Here is a 27,954-nt window from a genome sequence, read left to right as displayed (position 1 = left end):
CTCGCAGCCAATAGGGTTGCCTTGCATGGAATGGGGTCACGTTCAGTAGTTGAGTATCTCTGCAGGCAGTGTCTCTGCGGAGCTCAGTCTGGTTTATGTGACTTTTTAAATTAGTGTGTTGGGTATTACGCAGGAATTCTGAATACATTGACAAGAGCGCGGCACAGCTTTTCGATTAAAGAAAAAACAAAACTCAAGGCGGACAGTCAAGGTTTTTTTTTGTTTGGTTTTTTTTTTACATTCAGGTACTGAAACGTTTTATTTATTGGTTTTATTTAATAATGTTCAGGCATTACGAACAGTCATTGTCACATTGTGCTAGGTGTGGTTAACCCAGCGACGTTGTAATGTATTATGAGGCAGCGAGTAAATCACTTGTATTGTTAATTGTAGCGTGACTAGGTGGTTTAAATTCATACAGTGCATGTAGCGTTAGTTATTTTTTGTGAATGTGTTTTAAAATGCCATAAACGATGAAACACGCTATTTTAAAGACAGTTTTGACAGAGGTTACATAACTAAGCCACTGATGGGTCAGCGTGTTTAGATTGGAAAACGGTTCCACGCTCCATTTATGTAAGTGCTGTATTGCTTTTATTTATGCACAGTACCAACCGTTATTTGCTATTTTTTTCTTTTCTCCAATGTGTGCATAACTGTTGCTTTGCCTTCTGCGTACGATGTATATGTATTTATACAGTGTAACTTCTTGAGTTTAATGAATCATTTGCAAATACCTGTAAGCAGTTTTATGTATGTATTTATTTATGTTCTCTGCACGGCAAACAACTGATAGGAAAAATGCGTCCTCGGAGGTAGGTTCACTATATCAGCCGCCCGCAACAGTGAAACGTTGAACTACTTCATCAAAGCCTGTTGAGAACGTAAGACGCACAAGGGACTGCAAGATGTAAAATCTGTCTTCATAATTAGAATGTGTCGCTTGTAATTTTTGTAGTTAGTGTGTACATTCTTTTTTTAATTTAAAGTACCTGTCTTCTGAGGCTGGACTGCACAGTAGCAGCGTGCAGTAAGTGGTTGATGGATTGGGGAGAGTCTGCATGCTGTAGCAAGGGCTACCTTGACAGTGCAGGTCCTGGTCTTTGTTTAGTAGGACATGCATATTGTAGGATCTTCAAGTAACTTTGACAGGTATAATTGGACACACAAAGAAATGGATGTCAGCAGGGGGGAAGTTATCAGTTTGTGAAATAAATAAGTAACAGGTGACAGGATACACAATGATACATGAAGCTCTAATTATGGTGTCTACTTGAGATTTAGATTGTAGAGTAAAATAGGCTTACATATACAAATTGTGCAAGTCGAGTGAAACCTGCACAATAATGTTATGTTAACGTGGAATTACATACAGCTAAGTCTTGTTCAACGTAACCCACAGAAAGTTTACATTGTGATTTATTATTTTTATGGAAAATCTTAAGTCACATATACCTGCTGTACCTAGACGAATATGTTTGGCTGCTTGGGGATTCCCTAGACCCCCTGGATGCCTTTAATCAAGGGTGTACCCTATAAAATCACAAGTGGTGGAGAAAAGAATTGAAAATAGGTGTCCTGTACCTGCCACAGAAGAGTTGTGGGTTGGTATGGATGTGCTTGAAGACTGCAAATGCATGTTGAGGGTCTGCTACCCTTGCAACAAAACACAATGTAATGACTGACAGCCACCCTCGTTGCACTTGAGATGGAATGACACGGCTATGTGATATTTGATGTGCTGTAAAAACATAATCGTACAGTCAGTTCCGTTAATACAGTCTTCATGATGTTTGGAGAGAGACTGCGCGGATGGATGTGTGCCTGTCTGACAAATGTTCCTGTGCAAACAGCGCTTTTTAAGAGGATTCAGATTCATCTTCATGTTCTTATAAGCTGCTTTTTTGGATGGGGAAATAGGACTTAAATGTGGTTACGATCTGAAGCTGTTCGTCTGGCAGGCAGTTATTTGTTAAATATGTTTTTCAAACAATTACAAATATTTATAAGATGTGAAACTGGCTGTAATTACGTGTATGACTCTTGGATAAATAATGATTAGTCTTGTTAAAGAAAATTACTGGTAAAACTCCAATGAGATTAATATGTGCAAAGTGAGGTTTTGCGCTATGGCTGCAGGAAATTCACTTGTGGTAATTTTGTTATACAGGGAGCTTTCAGGCACTTGACTTTGATAACAATGGTTGAATGAGTTTGAATACTGCATTTCCATGGCTACAGGAAACCTTCAGATGTACAGCTTAGCTTTTGCACTGAAAGATGTGACAGACATTTTGTCAAAGTGAGAACAGAAGAAGCTCTTCTGTTCTTACGAGGCTGTATTTTAGTGGGTTGTTTTCCATGCAGTGTCATTTTTCATTCCTCTTCATTTCCTTTTGTTTATACCCAGTGTCACTGCAGTGTCAGCGCGAGAACAATAGATTTATTTAGACAGAACCCGTTACGTGACCTACTAATCTGACAAGCATACGTCAGTGCTTGCATCAACACAAGTGTCCCAAAACATTTAAATACTGAAATGAATTTAAATGTTAAGTGGAAGCCGTGTTCCATATTAACTCCTTGTTTTTAGTACATTGGCAATTCTGTTAAAGCATGTTGTCACAGATGGTTCTGGAACGTACCTTTTGTGCTCTAAGTCATTAGATCCTTTTGCATGGAAGGCCTTGGTTGCAAGGGTGTGCAGTACTTTGATGGACCCAGATTCAGTAAAAATGTGTTTGGCCACTGACGATGGGAATGACAATGTAGAGATGGGAGCAAGAGAAGTTTTTGCAGGTATTAGGCTTTTAAAGACTGTCACCCACACCTGTGAGCAGAAACTGACTCACTGAGAGCAGAAACTGACCCAAGACTGTCACAGTTACTGGAAGCAGGCTTATCTTTGGGAAACAAATTGAACATTTGTGTAACAAATATTGTAATGACTGTAATGTGTTTTTGAAAATGTTTTTTAGCAGATGTGCACAGGCCTGTCGTAGTGTTCGCAGAACCAGCCTGAGCTGAGCCTGGCACAGAGTTTGAATCCTGCTGGGAACATGCTGGGTTATTAGACATGAATTGGATGATTTAAGCTGGCCTGTATTGATTGAAATAATGTGATATACTCTTTGTCAATAATTATAATAATACTGTATATGTTCCTTTCAAGTAGATCTGTATACTCAGAGGAAAATATTATTAGCAGTCTACGAAAGCACCTGCTGGAAGGAGTCAAACTTGACAGGCTCTTATCATAATGCCTTGTTAGCATATTCCAGTTTTATGAGAAAAAGTAGCCAGTTTCTTTCGTTACTTTGCTTTCACTACTTTCGGATAACAAGGTAGGAGTATTAGAAATCTACCCTAAAATTGGCAAAAGGCAAAGGTTGTCTTAAAACCTGCTTCAACTGGATTTTGTATGAACAGAGAAAGGGGTCAGTCTTAATTCAGTACAATAATATTAGCAACGGTTATACTGAAGTAACTGAATTAGAAATACATGTTATAAAATAATTTAGTTAAGCTGTTATACAAATAACAGTATTATTGTTGAATGAACATATTACAGTTAAAAGTGAGAGAAGTTCAGTACTAACTGACACTGTCAGAATATTGTAATAATTGTACTGTGTTATAAAAAATATAAAACCAGCATAAATAATATTGCAGCAAATTATGAACAGGTTACAATGATTTGAACTAAGAAAACTGAACAAATCTTAATGTTAGAAAAAAAAAAGCTTGTCTATGTGCCTTTGTTATTCGTGCACATACACTTTTGGAGGCCGGCCAGACTATTACGCGTGGAGGCCTGTGGCCTTGAAAGAAGCAGGCATCTGGGGGAACTAAACATGGAGGCTAGGTATTGAAAACAAAAGGATAACCCTTTTTTAGGCAGAACGATATTTAAAATTAAAAAGACCTATATGATTTTATTTGATTGTGTTGTTACTTAGCATAGAGGTTTTAAATTTTAAAAAAAGTATTCTGATCTAATAATAGAGTGAATAGGCTCTCTGAAGTATTTTGGTCTAATAAACATAATATTTAAACTAGCAAGTGTTTTTACTTGTTTAAGGCTCTACTGTAATACAAATAGACTATAAAAGCAAGAGCGAGCATTTAATTTAATCAATTTAAGAATTAGTTGATTTTATTTCTCCAACTAAACAAAAAATATTTTTAGACATTACAATATCCATTAAATTAAATAATATACATGTTTAGTTTATGTAAAGTTTTTACTGCAATAAAAACAGGAACTGAGGTCAGAAAATTAGACATATAAAGTGTAAACTGTAATCAATAATTTTAGTACACAAAAAACCTACAGAAAAATAGCCTTGCCCTTATCTGCTTGTAAGCAGAGCAGTGCTAGATATGGAAGGCTATTTTTTGGCAGTTTTTACTGGTAGTCCACAGTTTTGAATGGCATTCCACGAATTAAGGAAGTTGTGTCCAGTATTTGTTATTATCAAATAAGTAACTAGGGACTTCTGATGTATTCAATGGAGGCAAAGTCCTATATAAGCCCAGAGCAAGACCCCATTCGATATCGCTCAACTTGCTAACTACAAGTTGTGTGATCCATGCTCTGAAGGCCTCTGAAAAACTGATTGCTGTTTGGTCTGTCAAGTCTCTGCCTTTTGATGACTGTTCTTATTTTTCAATATATCCTACACTACACTTCCATATACTGGAAGGTAAGCATGCAGTGCCTATAGAAAGTCTACACTCCCTTGAACTTTTTTCACATTTTGTTGTGTCAGTGCCTCAGAGTTTCATGCATTTAAATTACTTATCTAAACACCATACTCCACACTTTTAAGGGGAAAAAGATTTTGTTGAGAAAAAAATTATATATTAAAAATGCAAAACTGAGGGGCTCCCGAGTGGCGCATCCACTAAAGGCGCTCCAGGTGGCGTGCAGGATGTGCCCTATAGCCTGGGGATTGCAGGTTCAAGTCCAGGCTATGTCACAGCGGACCGTGACCGGGAGTTCCTAGGGGGTGGTGCACAATTGGCCGAGCGCTGCCCAGGTAGTGAGGGCTTAGGTCAGCAGGAGAATCCACAGCTCACCACGCATGAGCGACCCCTGTGACCAATAGGGCGCCTGTGGAGCTGCCAGATCTGTGTTGTCCTCCAGTGCTATAGGTCTGGTGGTCTCGCTGTGGAAGCACATTTCAGAGGATGCATGCTGCAGCCTCCGTTCCCCGAGTCAGTGGGGAGGCTGCAAGCAGTGAGCCAAGGATATAGATAATAATTGGGTACACTAAATTGGGGAGAAAACCAGGGTAAAAAATTGGAGACAACTAAATTTTTTAAAATAAATAAATAAAAAATACAAAACTGAGAGATCATAATTGGATAAGTCTCCACCCCCCTTAGTTAATACTTGGTGGAAGCACCTTTGGCAGCAATTACAGCTGTGATTCTGTTGGGATAGGTCTCTACCAACTTTGCACACCTAGATTTAGCAATATTTGACCATTTTTCTTTACAAAACTGTTCAAGCTCTGTCAAGTTCCTTGGGGAGCGTTGATGGACAGCAATCTTCAAGTCATGCCACAAAGTTTCGATTGGATTTAGGTCAGGGCTCTGACTGGGGCACTCAGGGACATTTACTTTTTGTTTCTTAGCCACTACAGTGTAGCTTTGGCTGTGTGCTTTGGGTCGTTGTCATGCTGAAAGGTGAACTTCAGTCCCAGTTTCAGCTTTCTTGCAGAGGGCAGCAGGTTTTTCTCAAGGACTTCTCTGTACTTTTGCTCCATTCATTTTCCCTTCTATCCTGACAAGTGCCCCAGTCCCTGCCGATGAGAAACATCCCCGTAACATGATGCAGCCACCACCATGCTCACAGTAGGGATGGTGTTCTTTGGGTGATGCGCTGTGTTGGGTTTGCGCCAAACATAACGCTTTGCATTTAGGCCAGAAAGTCCCACTTTAGTTTAGTCAGACCACAAACCCTTTTTGCCACAAGGCTACAGAATCTCCTGAGTGTTTTTTGCATACTTCAAACAAGATTCAAGGTGGGCTTTCTTGAGTAATGGCTTCCTTCTTGCCACCCTACCATACAGGCCAGATTTGTGAAGTGCTTGCAATATTGTTGTCACATTCACACTTTGACCATTCTTGGCCATAAGAGCCTGTAGCTCTTTGCAAAGTTGCCATTGGCCTCTCGGTAGCCTATCTGATCAGTCTCCTTCTTGCTCGGTCATCCAGTTTGGAGGGACAGCCTAATCTAGGCAGGGTCTTGATGGTGCCATACACCTTCCATTTCTTAATAATTGTCTTGACCATGCTCAAAGGGATATTCAAGGCCTTTGATATTTTTTATACCTATCTCCTGATCTGTGCCTTATAACAGCTTTTGAGTTCTTTTGAAAGCGTCTTGGTGCTCATGGTTGAGTCTTTGCTTTGAATTGCACTACACAACAGAGGGAACCAACAGGAATTGCTGAATTTACCCTGAAATCATGTGAATCAATATAATTTAACACAAGTAGAGGCTAATTAACTTGTGTGATTTTGAAGGCGATTGGTTACATCTGAGCTAATTTAGGATTGCTGTTACAAGGGGGGTGGAGACTTATCCAACCAAGCTATTTCAATTTTTATTTTTAATTAATTTTCTTCAAATTACTAGAATATTTTTTTCACTTGGAATTTGTGGGGTAGGATGTGTAGATAAATGAAAAAAAAAACTTTTAGTGCATTTTAATTCCAGGCTATAAGGCAACAAAAGGTGAAAATTTGGAAAGGGGGTGTAGACTTTCTATAGGCACTGTATGTTTGAATTTAATATCTCTTTTATATTGATGCATTGCTATAAGGTATAGAAATTATGTTTTAGTCTTAAGAGAGTGACATGTATATATTGAATGTTCTAGAATTTAGCAGTGGGCATTTTTAGCTTTTTGCATTTTATAGCCTAAGAGCTAAATATAAAATAACCATATTCGTATTACTGTATTGAAGTGTTAAACTTGTAATGGCCCTAGAATGACTAGCTGTTATTACCTGTTGGGATTCTGGTCGTATGCACAACCTACCAATCCAATATTAAATGCATTTGAATAAACCGAAGGAGCATTGATGTTGCTCTGATTCGTAAAGATTTTCTTGATTAAATAAAGGTTGTATGGACACGCAGCTCATCCAGTGCTCGAACATAAACCACTAGGAGTTTAAAACATCTCTGTCCTCCTGAACATCTCCCCTGAGTTTAAGAGTGTGTGCAGGACAAATATATAAATAAGTGTACGTCAAAACCCGAACCGTGACCCTATTACCACAAAAAAAGCCATCTGTAGTTAAAAAAAATACATTTTATTATAAATTGAGCTATTAAAAACAATGACGTGGGGTGGTCAATTCAGCTGAGTCATTTTAACAGTGTTAGTGATGATACTTCTCCGACGTGACGCAGATTTCATGGCCTTAGGTTAACCATATCAAACTTTTGTACCTGGACTCTGGTAACAAGCACACTGTTCTACAGCTATTCTAAGTATCTCCCTGTATCGATATTAGACTACACTTGCCTGTGCTGTCATGCATTTACCCATATTGACAAATATGACTTCTGATTGGCATGCTGTCAGTAGTGTGCCTGCCACTATGTAGAAGATGCTGAGAGTTCCCATGCGTTTCTGTAAATGCACAGTTCTTCTACACACCACCAAGTCCGCACTTATATACTCCCTCCTCTTATCTTGGTAAGCTCTTCCTTTGTGAGGCTTTTATAAAGCATACTGTTGCTATTAATATTACTTTAACGGTACTGCCTTAATGTATCCGGATGCAGTATAAAGAACCGATTCACATCCTCTTAAAACCTATTGTAATTGGGTACCTTTTAGCTGGTCACTACCACAGTACAGCAAAGCCTCTGAGGTAAGCCTGTTTGCCATCTGCAGCATGTTGCCAGTAATTGTTCGAGTAAGTCAGCATGGTTTAGCATATACACTGCACTCTTTGTAATTTTTAGTAGTGGTTTAATTTCTGATGCCATTGGTTTGGATTGTTTCATTGTAGCACTTTAACTGGTTTGGAATGTTACTTTACTGAGTTGCAGTGTTTTGTTGCTGCTGTGACCTTTTTCTTGAAGTCTGGGTTTTCACTATGAAGTTAAAATTTAAAATTACTCTGTCTAGCCTTTGAACCTGGCATGAGTGGTCTGCTAAAGGGCATAGAGACACTGGGAGTATAGACTGTCCAATGGCACTACTTTGAAGAGAAGTCTTTGCCTTTGTATTGTGACCGCTACCACCTGTGCATTTTTTTTTTTTTACCTTCTTCATTTTTGCTAATGCCAAACTTGAAGACAGACAGTTGTTTTGATTAATTTCCAAACTAAACATACAGATACAATACGTTTTTCAAACCCAGACATTGATCCTTTTTTTTTTTTTATTCCACCCTGTCTGCACAGCTACAGTAATACACTTTTTGAAGGGGTTGTTTGATGTACAGTAGACTGCTGTAATACATCCATTCACTTTCGGGATGAAAATGTGTTTATATCCATGTCTCTTTTAACAGATACTCAAGATTCCTTCTTCTCAACGTCAAGCGAGAGCGAGCTTTCATTGGAAGCGAATATAAACGGGTTGGGTTTTGCCTGCTTGCATTTCAAACCTACCATCCAATGTCGATAAGCTATCCCTTCTCAACCTTGGAGGGGCAAAGCAGTAAGCGGGACCGTGATTTTGAGGATGTTCCAGCGGGTACAGCGTCCAGACCCCGGCTGCACAGAATGAGCAGCTTTTCAGAAGCCAGGCATGAGGAGGCAGAGCTTGTGCTTCACTCCGATGGCAGTGACAGCAGCCAGGACAGGAGAGCCCCCTCGCCCAGGCAGGGCTTGCACAACGACATGGAGATGACGAGCAGCGGCTCCAGTGGCAACGACTCCCACGGGAATGAATCTTCAGGGAGTTCCAGTGGGAATGGGAAGGATTCTGCGCTGTTAGAATCTTCGGAGAGCAATAAAAGGTCATTGCCGTTATCATCGGTGTCGTTGTCTTGTGTGTGATTTGTTTTTTTTTTTTGGGACAGTTTCTACCAGTAGTTTAATCCAGCAAATAAACTGCTTGTTTCTTTTATATAGTTTTTTTTTATCTTAACTCAACTGAAAGATTGCTCCCAAAATGATTCCGCTATCTGTTTAGATCTCATAGGCTAAACTAAGCATCACATTCCCAAGCTACTTTAATAGATAAGACTTATCATTGTAAATTATTTAAGGCTATATTACTGTGTAAGATTAATTAGGTTACACTTAAGCCCTATTGCAGATGTCTTAATTTAGCTCATGTAACGGGCAGTGTTTTGTCATGCAGACAACAACAGCTCTTTTGCATTTTGATTTAAATGCTAGCTTATGGTGTGCGTGGACAATGTGTGTCATTATAAACAATACTTTGTCATGCGTAGAATACTGTGCAGTAAAAACAAAGTAAAGCTTTCTTTCTTTTAATTTCTTTCTTTTTTCTTGTCTACACTTTCTGTACAAAGCAAGTGGACCATCCAGTAGCACCAAGGAAATTAATGGCAGCTTTTAAGTGGCTTTGGTGTTTTGTGTGCTGTGACAGTGCAACATTACACCCAGTAGGTGTCAAGTTCAAACTAAATGTCTTTACTTCTCTCCATAGCGCGAAATCCCAGAGTCCGTCTCCACCCAGCAGCTCCAATGCATTCAGTCTGCTCAGCTCCAGCTCTGAGCCTGACAACCCTTCCACTAGCGGCTGCAGGTTAGTGAAGCAGTCTTAGGGGTGCACCGTGAACAAACCCTTTTGCTGTTTAAGCTGTTAGCCCAGTGTCAGGATAAATCTGTTGCTCAGTTTTGTTGTAGTGACTTCATGACAACATGTATTTTGTTTCCGTTGTATTTTTGATACTTAAACATTTATTAACCCTTCTGCAACATGAAGACATGCTTAAGAAAAAAAAAGAAAATATTTGCATTACAACAATAGGGTTACTTAAGAAAGATTTCATCTAAGCAGAACTGTGTCACATTAAGTTTTCTGTCTATTTTATAATGCATATATGCAAAATTTTGGCAGGGCAACTACACAGTTCACACAAACTGACTGAAGGGGGGTTAAAACTTTAATAACAGGTCTATAATTTCAGCCATGTAAATATTTCTACTTCAACTTTGCAGTAGTGAAGAGTCTGCGAAGGCCAAGACTCAAAAAGAGTTGCTGAAAACTCTGAAGCAGCTGAAAGTACGCCTCCCTTCTGAAAAGAGGGCCAAAGGGAAATCCAGCACACTGGCTACGCTGAATTACGCACTGCGCTGTGTGAAGCAAGTCAAAGGTATGAGGACATGTGACTTCTCAACTACCCCTACAGGACATAAGTGTGGTTATAATCCTTTCACTGTGAATATATACAAAGTAGGTACTCGGATCATCTTTATATTTTAAGTTACAGTAACGTCTTGTATGCATTGCTTATTTCTTGCACTAGGAAGCATAATACAAACAGACCTTGGAAGGGGCACTTGTGAAAAATATTTTGATTTCCTTGGTTCTACAATAAGCAAAATTAACTAATGTTAACCTATCCAGGAAAACTGACAAAAAGCCAATGTATTTATTCATTTCCGTGTTGACGCAGTGTTTTGTTGTTATTTGTGTAGCTAATGAGGAGTACTACCAGTTACTCATGATCAATGAAAGCCAGCCCTCCGGTCTTGATGTGTCCTCTTACACCATTGAAGAGATAGACAACATCACATCTGAGTACACTCTGAAAAACAATGTAAGTGTGCAGCTGATCATACAACAGGCTCTATTCACAGGTGCATGCTTGGGTGCTGTATTTTTTAATAGCCTGTTTATATTACAGCTTCTTAAAGACTCATCTTGTGCTTTTTGCCCCTAGGATATATTTGCTGTGGCTGTCTCTCTGATCACAGGGAAGATTGTTTACATCTCCGATCAAGCTGCGTGCATCCTGAACTGTAAGAGAGAGGTGTTCAGGAATGCCAAGTTTGTGGAGTTCCTGTCGCCACAAGACGTGAGCGTGTTCTACAGCTTCACAGCACCTTACAGACTGCCATCCTGGAGCATGTGCACTGGGGCCGGTGTGTGCAACATTATCTTTGTCAACAAGGGAGTTTGTGTTTATACAGTGGTAGTTGTGAAGATTCATTTGCCATATGGGAGAGCAAATATCTACACTGAGACATTTCTTGATTAACATTTTTTTTTTTTTTTAATCAAATACGGTATATAAAAAAAAAAATGCCATCAGAAAACCTGTAATCTAAAATTGTATCATTAGGCCAGTCCTTCCATGAAATAAAAATGCATTACTATACGCATTACTTTCAACTGTGATGTTTGCAATTAAAAAATAAATAAATAATTAAGTACTGCATACAATTTCAGGAATTTAGAGTGGATTAAGGTAGCATTTCCTTAACTTCAATAGAAATGCATATTAAATTAGAGGTATGACAAACAGTGTTTGGTTTTTATTTTATTTTTTAAATTGAAGTACAGTTCCAGAAACCATTTTGTATTCTTGTCTTGCAGAGTCATCTCCTCCAGACTCCATACAGGAAAAATCTTTTTTCTGTCGCATCAGGTGAGCTTCTATGTTTATAAATCTGTGACTCTGGGTAACTTGCAGCACAAACCAGTGTCTCCATCTACTGGAGAATCTGGAAATGACTTAGTATTAATTCCTGAGCTCTGATCTTTTAATAATGTTTCACAGCGGCGGGCGAGAGCAAGCGGGAGAAATGCTATACTGCCCATTCCGGATGACTCCTTACCTGATGAAGGTACAGCACTCGGAACACGCTGAGGACCATTTCAGCTGCCTGCTGCTTGCAGAAAGAGTGCACTCTGGATATGAAGGTAAAGGGAATGCAAGCGCTGTACACACCTTCCATTAATGGGATCCTTTCATAATCTGTATGTATGAATACTGAATATATAAACTAGGGTTGTTCTGATTAACATCAGAGCTCTATTCATGTTAAGCTAGAGGGATAAGCAGGGGGATCATTTTGAATATTTAACATGGCTTAGTATGTTTAAGGGAGGCTTTTGAGATGAAGGTGGATATTAGATTGCAGAAAGTAATTTGCATACTGCCTATGCTTTTTCTTTAAAAATGTGTATTTTATTTTTTTACACTGTACCTTTGTTTAGAATGATGTATAATGCCAACTGTTTGAGTAAACCTATCTCAATAGTTACTATTTGTAGCTACGTGTGTAATTGGAAGCTGGTTTCCTTTATTTCTGGAGAGGAGGCAGGCAGGCAGACCAGCATGTGGTAGAAACACGCTGCACTCAATGTAAAAACAGTCTATTCAGTGTGATATTATACAGTGTACACCCTTCCTCTTCCCAAGATTGGCTTGGCTTTGTTCTCCTGCCTTCACTATAAATAGGATCACACAATTGATGAAAATATAATAATAATAATAATAGATCATAGATCAATATTCCTTCCTTTATTATTGTAAAAGAACAAGGTTAAAAACAAAGCAAGTGAATAGGCACAGTTCACACCATTAAACACATTAGCACCTGACCTCAATTAATTCATTAATGATACAATCATAGAAAATTAGCAAATCTACTATTCGCCGTAAGTGCAAACAATGCTATAAGCAATACAACACAAATATTTGTATTTACTATTCATTTATAATCACACATTTCAATATTACCTGATTTTAAAATTTGATGTGATTTGATTTGATATTCAAAAATATTCATGGCTGCACACACCTAAATAACCCTAGTGATATAAGAAAAAAATAATAATATGTGCACATAGTATCAGCTCATAAATTTAAATAAATCATTTCATTTCCGAGTGTAAGTATCCAGTAATGTATCTATCACGGAGAAAGCAGCTTAACTCATGTGATTCATTGAGTCCCTTGAATGCCGGCTATACTGGTGTCATTATTTTTTTGTTTTATATAATTTGCTGCTGTTGCCCTTCATGCACAAGAGAATTGGCTTCATCTGTTTCAAAGTCAACCCTTTTTTCTGGTCCCGCTGGTGACGTCACAGTGCTCAGGTTCACGATGCAGACAGGAAGACCTTGCATATTCTTTTTTTTTTTTTTTTTTTTAGCACCCAGGATTCCTGCAGATAAGAGGATCTTTACCACCACCCACACCCCAAGCTGCATGTTTGAGGATGTGGATGAAAGGTGGGAGTTTGTTTTCATTTCTAAAATGAACACTGTCAAATTACAAAACCGACTTGTGCTTTATTAAAAGATTGCCCTCACTGAATAAATGGTCAGCATTCACAAAAAACATCCTTTTAATAGAACAATAGTCAGTCTATAAGGAAAATAAAAAATAAAAAAAAAAACTTGACAGCTTTTAACTTGAAGGCAGCAACACATTTAGTCTATTAAGGCAAGCACATTCAGCAAACTGGTCCACTAGTGGGGAAGATGCAGTGATATTTCTCATAGCACATTTTAGCTGACATTTTTCCTTTTAAGAAAAAAAAAATCAATACCTCAAATAACAGTTTCAGCTGTAGATATGACGTAACAAAGGAGACACACTTCAAACTGAATGCCTCTGTTTAAAGAACATTGTATAGGACAAAGTGGCAGGTGTACCAGTGTAAAAGGAGATTTTAGGGCAATCCTCTCCCATTGCCCAGGGCACAGGGCTGCTAATGTTAGTCCTCATTCTCCTATAGAACCATGGGGGGTAACTGCCTAAGCCCTAGGGGTTGGTGGCTTCACTGTGGGGTGAATTGCCCATACTGTAGTAAATAACATGTTCACTCTCTTAAATATATCTATATATATATATATATATATATATATATATATATATATATATCAATCTCTTTCTTCAGAGTGGTGCCACTGCTGGGTTATCTTCCTCAGGACTTGATAGGGACACCTGTGTTGCTGTATCTGCACCCCAGCGACAGGCATTTGATGCTAGCTGTCCACAAGAAAAGTAAGTTTGTACTGTAACTTTAATACACAGCTGTTTGGACTTGCATGAAAAGCGTTGTCTTTTCAGAGAGTAAAGTGGTGTGAAAATGCTTTGGGATTAATTATATGTGTCATCACATTCAGTTTGTGTTTTTTGCAAAGTACTGTAAGAAACTGGCATTGAGAATTATTTTGGATAGTTATGCAAGACATTTGTTAAATGCTTTCTATGCATTGATATTTGTTATTAGTTTTGCAGTGTGCAGGGCAGCCCTTTGCAGATCATTGTGCAATTCGGTTTTGTGCTCGGAATGGAGAATACGTTACTATGGATACCAGCTGGTCTAGTTTTGTCAACCCTTGGAGCAGGAAGGTGTCGTTTATCATAGGAAGACATACAGTCAGAACGTAAGTGTCACAAATTTAAAGGAGTATTAATTTTTATTGTAAAATTTAATAAAGCAAAATTGTGCTCCGAATCCAGAAACCTGAATTGCTTGCTTTGTATGAGAAGAAAAGCAGAATGCACACAGTGGCTCCAATTACTAAAACAAATACGCATTTCAATCAAAGCAAGGTGCAGCAAAGAGCCTGTGGTTAGTTTGTTTGATGTAAAATAAGTGCTATTATTAACCCATTAAGGGCCATAGTCCTCATTTCGTTTGGATTTGTTGGAGCATTTTTAACTGGTATCTGTCATTTTAATGTTCTCTTTAATGATAATGATATAATAGCTTACTCTGATTTTGTTAACTGCAAAAGTTAAGTCTAAATGTAACTTAATTCTGCAAATATAGTCCTTCAGATTCTTTTATGACACCAATAAAAAATAAGAAACTGAAGCTTAAAAGCTTCTTGGTGTTTTTCTGCCCACAGTGGTGATAAAGCTCCATTTTCTATGTGTTGCGCTGGAGTGAAATTTCACTGCTCTGATTACAGGCACAGTCTAACTTGACTGCCCTCAAAATAAGACGCAGCAATCTGTAGCCAAAACAAAGAATTAAAAAATAATAATAATTCTGTGAAGAAATGTTGATTTAGAATATATCAGATTACATAACTGCAGCTTGTTTTGCCCTTTTTTTACGTTGTATTTTAATACTTTGTTTCATTTGAACAGCGGTCCTGTAAATGAGGATGTCTTTGCCGCTCCGCCGTTTACTGAGGGTAAAATAATCGATTCTGATATTCAGGAAATCACAGAGCAGATTCACAGGCTTTTACTCCAGGTACATCCTGAAACATGTTGAATACACAGCATGCTTTCTTCTGTGTTCTTGTTTACATCAATTGGTCTGCTGACTGGGATCATTTTGTGTGTGTGTGTGTTTGCCTGGTGTCACATGTAGGATGAATCCAAAAGTTGCAATAGTGAAACTGTTCTGCATTAGGGGTGCAGCCTTTAAAAGGGTTCGATTTTATTTATTTATTTTTTTTACCCATTTTTGAAAAGTAATTAACCAGTACAAACTTATAAGGCTTACCATCTATTAATTTTATCCGTATTTAATACTATTAATTTATTTCAGGGATGTAAAAAAGACTCCTATTGCATAGCAGTTTCACCCATTCCAGGTTTTATTACAAGCTTGATTATCCACAGGTAACAAGAACAGGGTTTATTTTTGTTTTGTTTGTTTGTTTTTTTAAATGCATGATAAAACCAGGAACTAATCAAACTGCTATGCAAGGGGTGTCTTGTTTCCACTCCTGTATTTATTTATTTTTTTCTTAAACGTGTTTCTTGTAGCCAGTGCACAGCCATGGCTCCAGTGGGTATGGGAGTTTAGGAAGCAACGAGTCACGTGAACATTTAATAAGTGTGGCTTCATCCAGTGAGAGCTTTGGTCTTCTAAACGAAGAGTCAAAACAGGAGAAACCTGTAAGTATGCATTCAAAATGTACACATACGATTTTTTTTTTATTAATTTCCATTCAATTCTATGTTACAATGCATTTAATAATAATCTCAAAATAATTTTGCTTTTTTTCTTTTGTAGAGAACATTTCAAGAGATCTGTAAAGGTGTACACATGCTGAAGAACCAGGGGCAGCAGATCTTTGAGTCCAGAGCCAAACCGGAGCAAAAGAAACACAACTCTGCTGGTTATTATTATTATTATTATTATTATTATTATTATTATTATTATTATTATTATTATTATTAATATATAATAATGTTACAGTAAGTACTAACCCGATTGGATCTTAATAGAATGTTGTTACAATGGTTGTACCAACCTGGTGGAATTAAAGGGACATCAATAGAACGAAAATTTATATTCATAAGTGAAAGTCAACAGTTGCATTGTTCACATATATATATATATATATATATATATATATATATATATATATATATATATATATATATATATATATATATATATATATATCACGAGTAGTGGTGTGTCGTATATATATCATACACAACACACAATATAGTACATATAATATATATATATATATATATATATATATATATATATATATATATATATATATATATATATATATTTATTGTTTTTATTTTATTTACTTTTTTTTTTTATTTTTTAGCTGAACCACAAAAAGACTCAAATGTGAGGACCAAAGACACTCTCCTACTCTCTGGGACTGGTAATGCAACAGGCATTTCTCAGAAAACCACCAACTCTGAAGAGATAAGCAACAAGGAACAGACTGTTTATTCCTACCAGCAAATCAGCTGTCTTGACAGTGTTATCAGGTCAGTAAAAGAACCAATGGTGTTACAGGCCACTATTTATGTAACTTTTAAGGATTGCTTTAAGGAATGGTGTGTCATTGTTTTGTTCTTTTTAAAGCCCATTTCGATCCATTAAAATCCAGTTGTGAAAGATTCAAGAAACATTCCTAAAGAAAGGTTCTGTGAGGAGTGCAGCCAGCCTGTAGGCTGTTCAAATGTCATTGAATGCCTTCAAAAACATTAGCAAGACATGTATGTTGTAAATGCCCAGACTTATTTTTGTACACCGTGTCTTACTATTATTAAAAATAATCAATTTCAGCTGAGCAGATATGAGAGGCTATTGCATCAAAGCTGTTTATAAATACCCATTGAGTAGGTTTTATTATCTTCAGATCCTTGCGTCGGTCGTCCTCATGTGCGTAAAACTGCAGGCCCGCTTCCTTCAGGCACTTTACGAATTTGTTTTGATTGATGCAGTGCGTTATTTGAACAGGTGCTCAGTGTTTGTTTTAATGTGAAGTGCGCTGTTATTCAAGCCTGATGGCCTAGATGCATGCTATCTCAATCTCCTAAGTGCTCTGCCTTGTCTATCGACTATACTGGAGGCTATATGCAGTTTATAATCTGATTTACCTATCTGAAAAACAAGCTTGAGCGAGCCATTGAACCCCCTGTCAACTCTGCACATGTAAGGACTTATTTATACTTCCCACTAAAGAACCAATTAACCCCTTTGTAGAATCACAGTCTTGCATACCGATAAATTGAAGGGATACTTTATACCGTCTACATTTTCAGAGCATTTATGTCTTACTGTTTTTGCTTTTAGATTATTATGTATCAGCTTTAAAAACCTCCTCATAAAGGTTAATTTCTGAGGCAAGGTGTTAGAAATAACCATTCTTTTCAATATTTTCTTGGCAACAAAATCCCTGTTGCAGAGGGGACAGAAATTATAACCTACCTCATTTCAGAAACTGAGCTTTCAGAAGTATGCGTCGTAGTGCATGTACACAGTGGTTGGAAAAAAGCAATAGATAAGCATGATAAATAGTAATTTAAGCAAAAACAACAATGAAAATGTAGTGATTCAGTTCCCCTTATTTAAGTTTTACCACTGTAAAAGCCTATCAAAGTTTAATAAAGCATAGGCACGCATTGTAAAGCCCAGAGAATTATGGTAAAGCATATAAAAAAACACATGGCAAACTATGATAAATGCATAGTATAACCAGGAGAAAAGCACGAAAGTCCTGCAAAATGAACACATGTTCATGCACTGTTAAAAAGGAAGTCCTGCCTGATTTAATAAGACTTCATGAAAGTGTTTCCCAGGTTTGTAATTGTTTAAGACTTGATGCAGGTTTGACTGCGTGGTGTATACCGTACAACAGCAAGACCAAGCAGGCTGACTTTGCTGTGTTGTTTCTAGGTTTCTGGATAGCTGTAATATTCCAGTCACTGTTAAGAGGAAATGTGTGTCCTCCTCCAACACAGCCTCTTCCAACTCTGACGAAGACAAGCAGGTTGTCACTGATGACAGCATGCAAGTTTCTCAAGGTATGGCATGTTTTTATATATATATATATATATATATATATATATATATATATATAGATATATAATGCAAATGCAGATGGGATGTAATACAGTTCTGCCAGCGGTATGGGGTACTCAAAAAAATTTTTCTAAATAGATGTGCAACTACATTAACAACATAACTGACTGGTCAGCTGAAAAATAGTATATGTACCCTTGCCTTTTCAATTTCAGATGTTACAAAATATATATATCTATATATTTATATATATATATATATATATATATATATATATATATATATATATATATGTTTTGTTTTCAAACCCAAAACCAAAAATGATTTAAAACGGGGTGGGCCCCACTGATTTGAGATTTGCAAACAATGGGGACCATTTCAAAAGTTCTCAATTTAAAAAAAGAAAAGAAAACAATGCAAAATAAAAATCACTATATTGTTGAACTGACAATAAACAACTTTGATGCAAGTAGGAGCTGTGTGTTGGCTGCACTGGAAAGTTTTTGAAATTTTGATTTTTAACACTTTCAGTCCTGAATTATTTGTGTCAAGCAGAAGAAGGTACCCCTTTATTGAGTATACATGAGAACTAAACAATTTTTTTTTTCTTTTTTTTTTTACATATTTCTACATGATCTCAGACTGGGACCTAGGAGTCATGTGAGGTTCCAGTGTGATTTCCGATGGCTTATGTTAGCATACAGCACTAAGATAAGGCAGGACCTTAGACTGAAAGGGTTAAATAGAAAATCAGCCAAAACTAAGAGCTAGTGTGACCATATCTGAGGCAAAGATGGCTACCCTGCCCGTATTAATTTTTTTTTTTGTTGTGTGTTTTTTTTTTTTTTTTTTTTTTTTACAAAAACGATTCTTGAAATTGTTTCTTCTCTTCGTTCTGTGATGTGATTTTTCTAGCAGACCCATCCTTGTTAGACCATCAAGCTGATCTTGCTTCGTTGAAGTCGCCTGAAAATGCTTCTGCAGCAGCGGTTGTTGGCGCGTCACTGACACCTCTTGCTTTACCCAGCAAGGCTGAAAGTGTTGTGTCCATTACCAGCCAGTGTAGTTACAGCAGTACAATTGTTCACGTTGGGGACAAGAAACCACAGCCTGAATCCGGTACACTCATAAACCTTTTGTTTGTGTTTTTAAAAACGTGTTTTTACTATTTTTTGTTTTATTTATTTGTTTCTTTTTTGTAGCAGATTTTTAATTTAATTGTGGACAAACATTTATTTCAATTATTATTATTATTATTATTATTATTATTATTATTATTATTATTATTATTATTATTATTATTATTAAAATATTATTATTATTAATTAAAAGAATATATATATAATTTCTGATTTTACATTATATCATCGCTGTAACTGAGCTTCAAAATCAGTCTTCAGAAGCCTATACCAGTTTAATCCACACCTAAAAAAGTGTGCAAATTCTAATAGGAAGCTGATAGCATCCACTTCAATGTGACGAAATTGACAGAAGGCACTCTGTCAAAGGACTTAATAAGATTAAGTATTGCATTAATATATACCACAATGTACAATTCGTACCTCGAATAAGCGCCTGCTGAATGCCTATTCCCTCTGTTTAATATGTATTATAGTCCATATTGGCGCTGAAGTAACAACAATATTAACTTATATTCATTGAATGGCCCTAATGTGTTTCACTGAGTAACTTTTCAAATTGCAAAGCAACTGAACGGCAAACCTATGCCAAGGTTAATAAATTACCTAATACTGTGCTCTTATTGCATGCATACTTCTTTTCTTATTTTGCAAGATTTTGAATGTATGTATCTTACCATGCTTTCTGTATTGCTAATAATTTCTCTTTTTGATTTTTGCAAACTAACCCCTATAAGCGTTTGTCATTACTGCAGCTTCCCAGTGTACCCTAAGCACATGGAAATGTTTTAGGAAATAGAAAGCAGACAGAAAGAATTACTATCATTTCTTCAAAACATATTTTTTCTTCCCACAGAAATGGTCCCTAGATTATTTTTAAAAATTAAATAAATAATAATAATTGTATCTACAAATGACCCGGATAAGGCTGTCCCTGGTAATTATTTGAAAACTACCTACAGGATTTCAACTACGAAATCCATATTTCCCCTGAGGGTGGCAGGCAGGAACTTGAAGTGAGAAAACTTAGTTAGAGCTAATGCTGGTCTCTTCCCCTCTAGCACTGCGCCTTCCAGAAGGGCTGATCGAATTCACTGTCAGGGGACTGATCTGCGCTTAACTGCTGTGATCGGGAAAACAACACAGAGAGCGTGCAGCCCAAAATAAAAACAACACTAGTGGCCACTGTCTTTTAGCCCATTTTAAATGTGGAAGACAATGTTATTATCGCCCTGTCCCTGTTACAACTGTCTGTCTAGTAGGACTTTCTCTTTACTTGGTTTCATTGCTAGTTGTCTGTATTTAAAAATGCACAAACAAAGGTATTGCAGCATAGATTAGAAAAATGAATTTTGCCATTTCAGAAATAATGGAAGAGGGTCAGAGTGGTATTGAGCCGGTGGAGAGCCAGCCCCCTCCCCCTCCAGCCAGTGTAGTGCCAGCAGTGAGCCAGGAGAAGGAAGCCTACAAGAAGCGGGGCCTCACCAAAGAGGTGCTGGCAGCGCACACACAGCAGGAGGAGCAAGCCTTCCTCAGCAAGTTCAAGGAGCCCCGGGGGATGCACATGTTTCAATCTCCTTGCAGCTTCTACCTGCAGGAGAAGCACAAGGGGCACAAATGTGCACAAGGTGGGATTATTATTATTATTAAATTAGTGTTTTTTCAATTAATTGGTTTTTAATTTCAATTTGTTTTAATCGTATTATTTTTAATGAAGTTGTTTTTTTAAAATAATAATAATATATTAATAATTAATAATATAATTAAAAAATACATATTTCATTTTTATAAGTTTTTATCTGTCTGTAAGTTACTCAGTGCCTTTGCCTTCTGTGACAAATATATTGCACATTTTATTTTTTAGAATGCCTTCATGCATATAAAATAAACTGTGTATTTAAGAAAAAAAAAGAACATGCATGCAGAACTGTTTCAATTGTTTGCATATTCAGGGCAGAACTGTTTAATGCATTCCCTTTTTCTCTGCTGGTTCAAGGTACCCAAACACCCAGACAGAGAGGGCAGAATGCCACAGAACCCCCCTTTAAGAAGGCAGGAAGAAACAAGAAAACCAAGTGTAAGCGTGTGAAGCAATGTGACTCATCAGACAGCACCTCTTCACACAATCAGCAGCCACACAGACCCCCTCTCGTGGGCCTAAACCACACCCCCTGGTCCCTTTCAGAAACCTCTCAGTCCAGCTACCCTGCTATGTCGTTCCCCACGGTTGTGCCAGGGTACCCAATGCCAGTCTTGACTGCACCAGGAGCTATGCCTCCAGCCACCAACCCATCTATGTCTGGCATCGGGGATGGGCAGAGTGCCCAGGACAATTGCGGCCAAATGCAGCCACCACAGTATTCGGCACCTTTAGTTACTCCAATGGTGGCATTCGTGCTCCCAAATTATATGTTCCCACAGATGAACAGTGCAGTCCACCCATCCTTTTACCCCGGACAGCCCTCTTTCCCCCCACATCCAACATTCTCAGCGCAAGCTGCGTTCCCCATTCCGCCGGCATTCCCAGGACAGCCCCAGTTTGGTGTTCCCAGTGTTGTCCAGGCGTACCCCCAGTTTCCCGGGCAGCTGTTACATTACAACATGCCGATGGAGAGTGATCAGCGGGACAGGCCATCCCGCTCCTCTACCCCTCAGTCAGTCGGGGCGCAGGACCAAGCCTCTCCACCTTTGTTCCAGTCGAGGTGCAGCTCTCCTTTGCAGCTGAATCTCCTGCAACTGGAAGAGACGCCCAAGCGGGTGGAACGGCAGGAAGCAGGACCTTCTGCCACGTCCCTAGGGGCTGCTGGGACTGCGGGAGACAGAGACAAAGAAGCCACCACGAGCAAGGAGTCAGAGGGCGTATGTAGAAATATATTTTACAAATATTTCTTGTCCTGGTTTTTTTAATATATATTTTATGTTTTCCTTAATTACTTGACAGTTCTTCTTCTTCCATTGTCTTATTGCCTACAACATTTAGGTGAGAATTAATGACTAATATGCAGGTGTCATGTGCATGAGGCTGTAGGTCACACATTGTGATGGGTCCACAGCGTAATTTAATGTCACAATGTGTCACTAAAATGTTATGCCTAGTTCCTGCAGGACCTTGGCAGCTGAATGATGAAGCCTTACATTTCTACCTTTGTTGATGAATTAAAGAGCATAATGAAGTGATGATTAGCGTCCATGTAAAAGCTGGCACACATACATCCTGGTGCAGTAGACTCATGTGGAGCTCCTGCCAATATACCTATTCCCTCAGGGTCCTTTTTTTTCAGGGACCAGGGGTTAAAGTCAGAAGAAAACCTTGTATGGGATAAAATGAGCTGTAGAGGTTGTTGGAACATTGAGGTAGGCTAACATTGAGACAACTAGGGCTTGAAGACATATCAATCTGTATAGTTAACGCTGTATCAGCGTAGCTGTAAAATAAGCACATTATATAAAAGTATTGATTTATGTCCAGATCACATGCATCTTAGTCTCTTACTAAGCAGTGGGTTCACACCATCAGTTTGAGGTGGAACATGTGTCTGTCTGTACAACAGCAGTCTGCTTTTTCTTATTCAAACTGTAAGAAAACACCTTTACAGTTGTGTTGTCTGTTCATTTAAAGTGAGTCTATGTCATCTTCAGAGTCCTAACATGAAATGAACTTGAAGGGGTTGTCTTCAGAGATCATTTAGCAAATGGCATAAGATATTAAAGTAATTGTAGCTAACACAATAGTTAGATGAATTTCCTAAGTAATGTGCGTCCATTCTTTCATGTAAGTCTCAAATGCCCAGTTTTAAAAGAAACTAGGTTAAAAAATCTTTGTTTCCAAGCCGTGGGTAAAAAGCGTCCCTTCCCTGGCTTCTTTCCTGTCAATAGCCAATCGGCTGCTTCCCCTTTTGACTGACATGCTTTCAGCCAGTAACATGCTTTGACCCAGAAGACACTGCTGATGCTGATATTTGAGACCTATTTAGCTAAATAAAGTGGAAAATGTGTAATGTTTATGAAGTTATTTTGTTAGCCAGTTACTTTAGTGGGATTTTTACTTTGTGCCACATTTGTCTAACAAAATAAAATCTACAAAATCCTCTTGCATGATTTTTTTTTCTATATAAAGATGTTTGTGTTAAAAATCTTGCAAATAAAGTATATTTCTCCAAAATGTGCCACACTAATTTCTTTTCTTCCCTAAAGTCGAACGGATAATGTGTGCTCCTACCCCACTCAAAAGACCCTTCCTTCTTGCTGTGCAGGGTGAATCCCCAGCTGAAGGCCAAATCAGTGATGCCTGCTCCTCCTCCAGCGATCTGCTTGACATTCTGCTGCAGGAAGACTCGCGGTCAGGCTCAGGGTCGGCCGCCTCAGGCAGTGGGAGGTCAGCAGATTCGGGGTCCTTGGGATCAGGCTCCAATGGGTGTGGCACCTCAGGCAGTGGCACAGGTAAAGATCATGGTAACCAAAGAACAACAATTTGCATCTCAAATATGCTTTTGTACCACATGCCACATATATGCAAATTCCCACACAGTACCATAGCATTTCCAAACAAAATGTATTCAGCTTTTGCTGCAGAAGGAGGTTTGCTCCTGAATAAAGTACTTAATTTTCCAAAATATTTGTAATCAACTCTCATGCAAGTAGAAAAGAAAGTTTGAAACAAAAATATTAATTTTATTCCTAAAAAGTGTACTGGAGCAACATCTTAGTTAATTTAGCATTTGTTATTATGAATTTTTAGACCACCGTTCTACAGGAACTCAACGCTTGTTTTAATGCAAGTATAACTGAACTAAAAATAAATGCCTTTATCCATTTAGGGAGCAGCCAGACCAGCAATACCAGCAAGTACTTTGGAAGCATCGACTCTTCTGAGAACGACCACCAACTGAAAGAGAAGACTGGCATGGAAAAGAAAGAAGGCACTAGCTTGGTTAAATACGTCCTCCAGGATCCGATGTGGCTGCTGATCGCTAATGCAGACGATTCGGTCATGATGACTTATCAGGTGCCGTCACGGTGAGTGACATGGGGACGCCCAGGCAGGCTGGGTTTCAATGTGTAGTCTTCTGTTAATGGGAGTGTACATTTAGCAAATTATATATGTTTGTAGTAGTCATAGTACCCAATTTTATTTTAGATATTTGGGATGAACATATACTCTGTATCTAGTTAGATCTTAAACAGACACCTGTTAGTGATTAAATCTTCACATTAGTAAAATCAAGGCCATGGTAATGTGTGGTTTTTTTGTTTTGTTTTTTTTTAATTCTGGCCTCTGGCATCTTCAAACTGTAATGCTGTGTTAGCATCATTGGGGTGGGCGAGATGTATATATTACTGGTGTAACTGATTTATTTATGTATTGATTTATTTGGCTGCAGAGATTTCGAGACTGTTCTCAAAGAAGACAGAGACAAGCTGAAACAGATGCAGAAAGCCCAGCCAAAGTTCAGGACAGAACAGAAGAGCGAGCTGGTGGAAGTTCACCCTTGGATGAAGACGGGTGTACTGCCTGAAGCTATCGATGTCACAGTAAGTTTGTTGAACCCTGTTTCTACATTGGGAGAGGGAGAGGGAGAGCATGCTCCAGGGCACTGCTGGTGATTATATTAAACAAGAATACAAAGTCTTGTCTGGAACGAAGATGTGCTTTTTATAGCATTTCGTTCTGTGACGTATGCTTTTTTGGTGTAAACACTACAAACTGCAGACATTTCTGTCAGTACAATTGTACATTACATTTATTGTTCAGCTATGGCCAAAGCTTTTGCATCACCCGATAGAATGTAACAAATTTTGCTTCATAAAGTCGAATGAAACCAGCTGAAAAATGTTACGTTAACATATTGCAAAGTGGTGTGTAATTCAGTTTATCATATACTTAACGAAAATCTGACAAAATGTGACATTTTGACAAAATCTAACATGAAATACTGTACTAGTATTATGGCTTCCAGTAGACTTTTGCAGTATCATTTTGTAGTTTCTTTGATTTCATGACGATAAATAAAATCTATAAATTATGTTCATGTAGTTTTTTGGAGGGGTTTTTGTAATTGTCTCAGTACTAAAATTCTCAGTGATGTTAAACTTTTGGCTACAGCTGCACATGTTATTATGAGTCTTGGACCGACCCATCTGTTTTCTTACTCATGGTATCGTAATGTGAAGATTATCCTGTTGTGATTCAAATCCACCCATCGACATTTTCTTAAATGGATATGTCAAGCAGTGCTTGCTTGTTATGTTTTCTTCACTGTGGTCCTGTCTTTAATGTATTTCACTCTGTCTCTTCAGGAGTGCCTTTGCTCTGTGGAGAGTACTCAAGGTGGTGCATCCACTGCCTTTGACGAGGCTATACAGAACATTGAACTCTGTGCAATGGTCGAAACCAGTGAGGAAGGCAGTTTGAGGACACTGAGTGTTACAAACGAAGAGCAAATGCATGCAGAAGCAAGCCCAATGCCCTAACAGCAAGACAGACAATTAATGAGAAACCATCAGAAATCAGAAACATAAATAGAAAGCGATTGTAGCAAACTAGCAAACAAAATAATGTCATGAATCTTACCTGTTTGGTTCTCCCTGTAGCTGCATAGGTTTCACATAATTCTAGAAATTCTAGAAGGGATGGGAACAATTTCAGTTTCAGTCAAAGTGCAACACTATGTGAAAGCAAAGCTTTCTGTGAACGAGTGCAGGATCAGATCAATCATCATGTTTTAAAATAAAAAAACATGTTTATATTTATTTAAAAACTGCATCTAGAGTCCTATATGAACAACAGCAGTGGACAACAAGTAAAAAAATATGTTTTGTTTTTTTTGTTTGTTTTTTTGCTGCAATCACTTTAAGTTGAACAAAGCAACCACTTGAGAGACACCGTGTGTATTGTATGCTGTTTTGAGATCAGTAGAGCAGGCTGGTGTAAGTGCAGCGAAACCTGCATTACAGGTTCATCGAAGGGGCTGCTACAGAGGGATGACTGCTTAATGCATATTCAAAGTGTGTCAGGCATTCACTTGTATTTGAAGAGGGGACGGCTGTTTTTGGATTTGCTGAACACTGATTAGTAAGATCAGGTGACCATAAATACAGGTTTTACTGTATGTATTATAAATACTTGTTTATTTATTTACTCTGCATCCAATTGGTTAAGCATGTATTTGTGTTAACCATAACGTTCACTGCTGGCTGCACTGTGAGAGAACACTTGATATTTTATACTGTTTTTCCACTCTTTTTTTAAAGCCTTTCTATCACCTGCTTCTGTTTTAGAAATTCCTCTTTTGCTCTATGTTACAGCCTTGATCTTTGACTCAAGTCTTCTGTTATATATTGTAATTTGGTTTTATGTATATGAAGGGTAATTTAAATGTCATTCCCTTATTGAGTGGTCAATAAACACAACGACAGCATAATGGAAGCTAGTTGAACTTTAAAACAATCACAGTGTTCCTGATCCTTGTCTGTGCATGAAAGTGAAGTGCAATATAGTGTGTCTACAGTGACCAGGTATGCAGGATTCCTGCAAGCAATTTTGCATAGTGGAGCAAAACAAAAAAGTATAGTGAAGAAGAATTTAAACTAAGTGCCCCACATTTAAACTAACCAGCAAGCTGTAAAACATGTACCGCACAGGCGTTTCATGTTGCGTTCTCTTATCATGTCATTGTTTTGATGTATCTTAAAGCAATACACACTAACTTGTTGTCTGGACCACACGCACAGGTGCTGCTTACATCAGCACTTCATAAACAGGATTTTCAAGAGCAAAGCTCGTGGGACCTCCATGTTCCCTATTCTGTGATAGAAACTGGATAATATATATATTATTTTATTTTTTTATAAAGAATAAGAAACGAAAATGCTACCTGCGAGGAGTAAGTGTGGGGGGAAAAAGCAACATGTTGTTGCAATAAGAAAGCATCAGTTTTTTAACTGTTACTTCCTTCTTTTGGGATTGACTGACTGCTAACCATGATAAAGGGGATTATTCGTATACAACAAAAGTGTTTCACACTCGGATCAAAATGTGTTTGCTGATCTAAATGTACATTTGAGTGTTATGGGCCTGTATATGCTCTAGTTCCAGTGTGTTTGTTTGTCTACAACTTGAAGAAAGAGGTAACTTGTTCACAGTAACTCATGAACATTTTAAAAACTCTAGAAATTAAAGCATATATGTTGGTCTTTTAAGTGTTGTTGGACAAAGTCTACATGCACTGGTACCATTTTTTTTTTTTTTTTTTTTTAAAATCTAAAAAGTTGAGCGGTTTGTTTGCTCATAAAACTAGGTTTTGGGGGTTATTTGTAGTTACAGAGCAAATAAAGGAGAATATGAAAAAAGGTCAATGTGTCTCATGTATCCAGGGCTACTATATGTGATTGAATTGCTCAGAGGGTGGAAAGGCATCCATATTATTTGGGTCAAAATGTCTAGGCAATATAGATTAACCTTTTTCATCTGCCTTGTAAATGTTCTTAAATTAGACTTGCCTTGTTTGCTCTGATGAAACCTTTAATTAAAATACAGCCGTCATTAACCTACAGTACAGCATCACTGCTATAACACTGGCAAGCAGAGTGCTGTTC

General features: G+C 37.8%; 1 protein-coding gene across 2 annotated transcripts; it reads left to right on the top strand.

Moving 5' to 3' along the window:
• The first annotated feature begins 46 nt into the window (after window positions 1-46).
• On the top strand, window positions 47-27,703 carry LOC121322552 (period circadian protein homolog 2-like). 2 transcript variants are annotated; one of them, XM_041262664.1, is made up of 23 exons: window positions 47-245; window positions 8,548-8,997; window positions 9,657-9,755; window positions 10,172-10,326; window positions 10,652-10,773; window positions 10,897-11,098; window positions 11,553-11,604; window positions 11,737-11,879; window positions 13,118-13,196; window positions 13,868-13,974; window positions 14,204-14,360; window positions 15,073-15,181; window positions 15,703-15,834; window positions 15,953-16,058; window positions 16,512-16,680; window positions 18,095-18,222; window positions 19,136-19,339; window positions 20,724-20,987; window positions 21,356-22,218; window positions 23,613-23,799; window positions 24,177-24,375; window positions 24,741-24,891; window positions 25,657-27,703. In XM_041262664.1, the coding sequence occupies exons 2-23, from the start codon at window positions 8,654-8,656 to the stop codon at window positions 25,828-25,830; spliced, it is 4,146 nt and encodes a 1,381-aa protein (XP_041118598.1). In that variant the 5' UTR covers window positions 47-245; window positions 8,548-8,653; the 3' UTR covers window positions 25,831-27,703. The 2 variants fall into 2 exon arrangements, with proteins under 2 accessions (XP_041118598.1, XP_041118599.1); XM_041262665.1 differs by lacking the exon at window positions 19,136-19,339.
• The last annotated feature ends 251 nt before the right edge of the window (window positions 27,704-27,954 follow it).

The sequence above is a fragment of the Polyodon spathula genome, chromosome 11, assembly GCF_017654505.1.
Source record: "Polyodon spathula isolate WHYD16114869_AA chromosome 11, ASM1765450v1, whole genome shotgun sequence".
NCBI lineage: Eukaryota > Metazoa > Chordata > Actinopteri > Acipenseriformes > Polyodontidae > Polyodon > Polyodon spathula.
This window is presented reverse-complemented; position numbering and strand designations above follow the sequence as displayed.

What these genes read in the sequence shown, in the direction of transcription:
- LOC121322552 (XM_041262664.1), top strand. Translation starts at nt 8,654, where the DNA reads ATGTCGATAAGCTATCCCTTCTCAACCTTGGAGGGGCAAAGCAGTAAG. An exon ending in GAGCATGTGCACTGGGGCCG is followed by an intron (nt 11,099 to 11,552) that starts GTGTGTGCAACA and finishes CTTGTCTTGCAG; the next exon opens with AGTCATCTCCTCCAGACTCC. An exon ending in AGTGCACTCTGGATATGAAG is followed by an intron (nt 11,880 to 13,117) that starts GTAAAGGGAATG and finishes TTTTTTTTTTAG; the next exon opens with CACCCAGGATTCCTGCAGAT.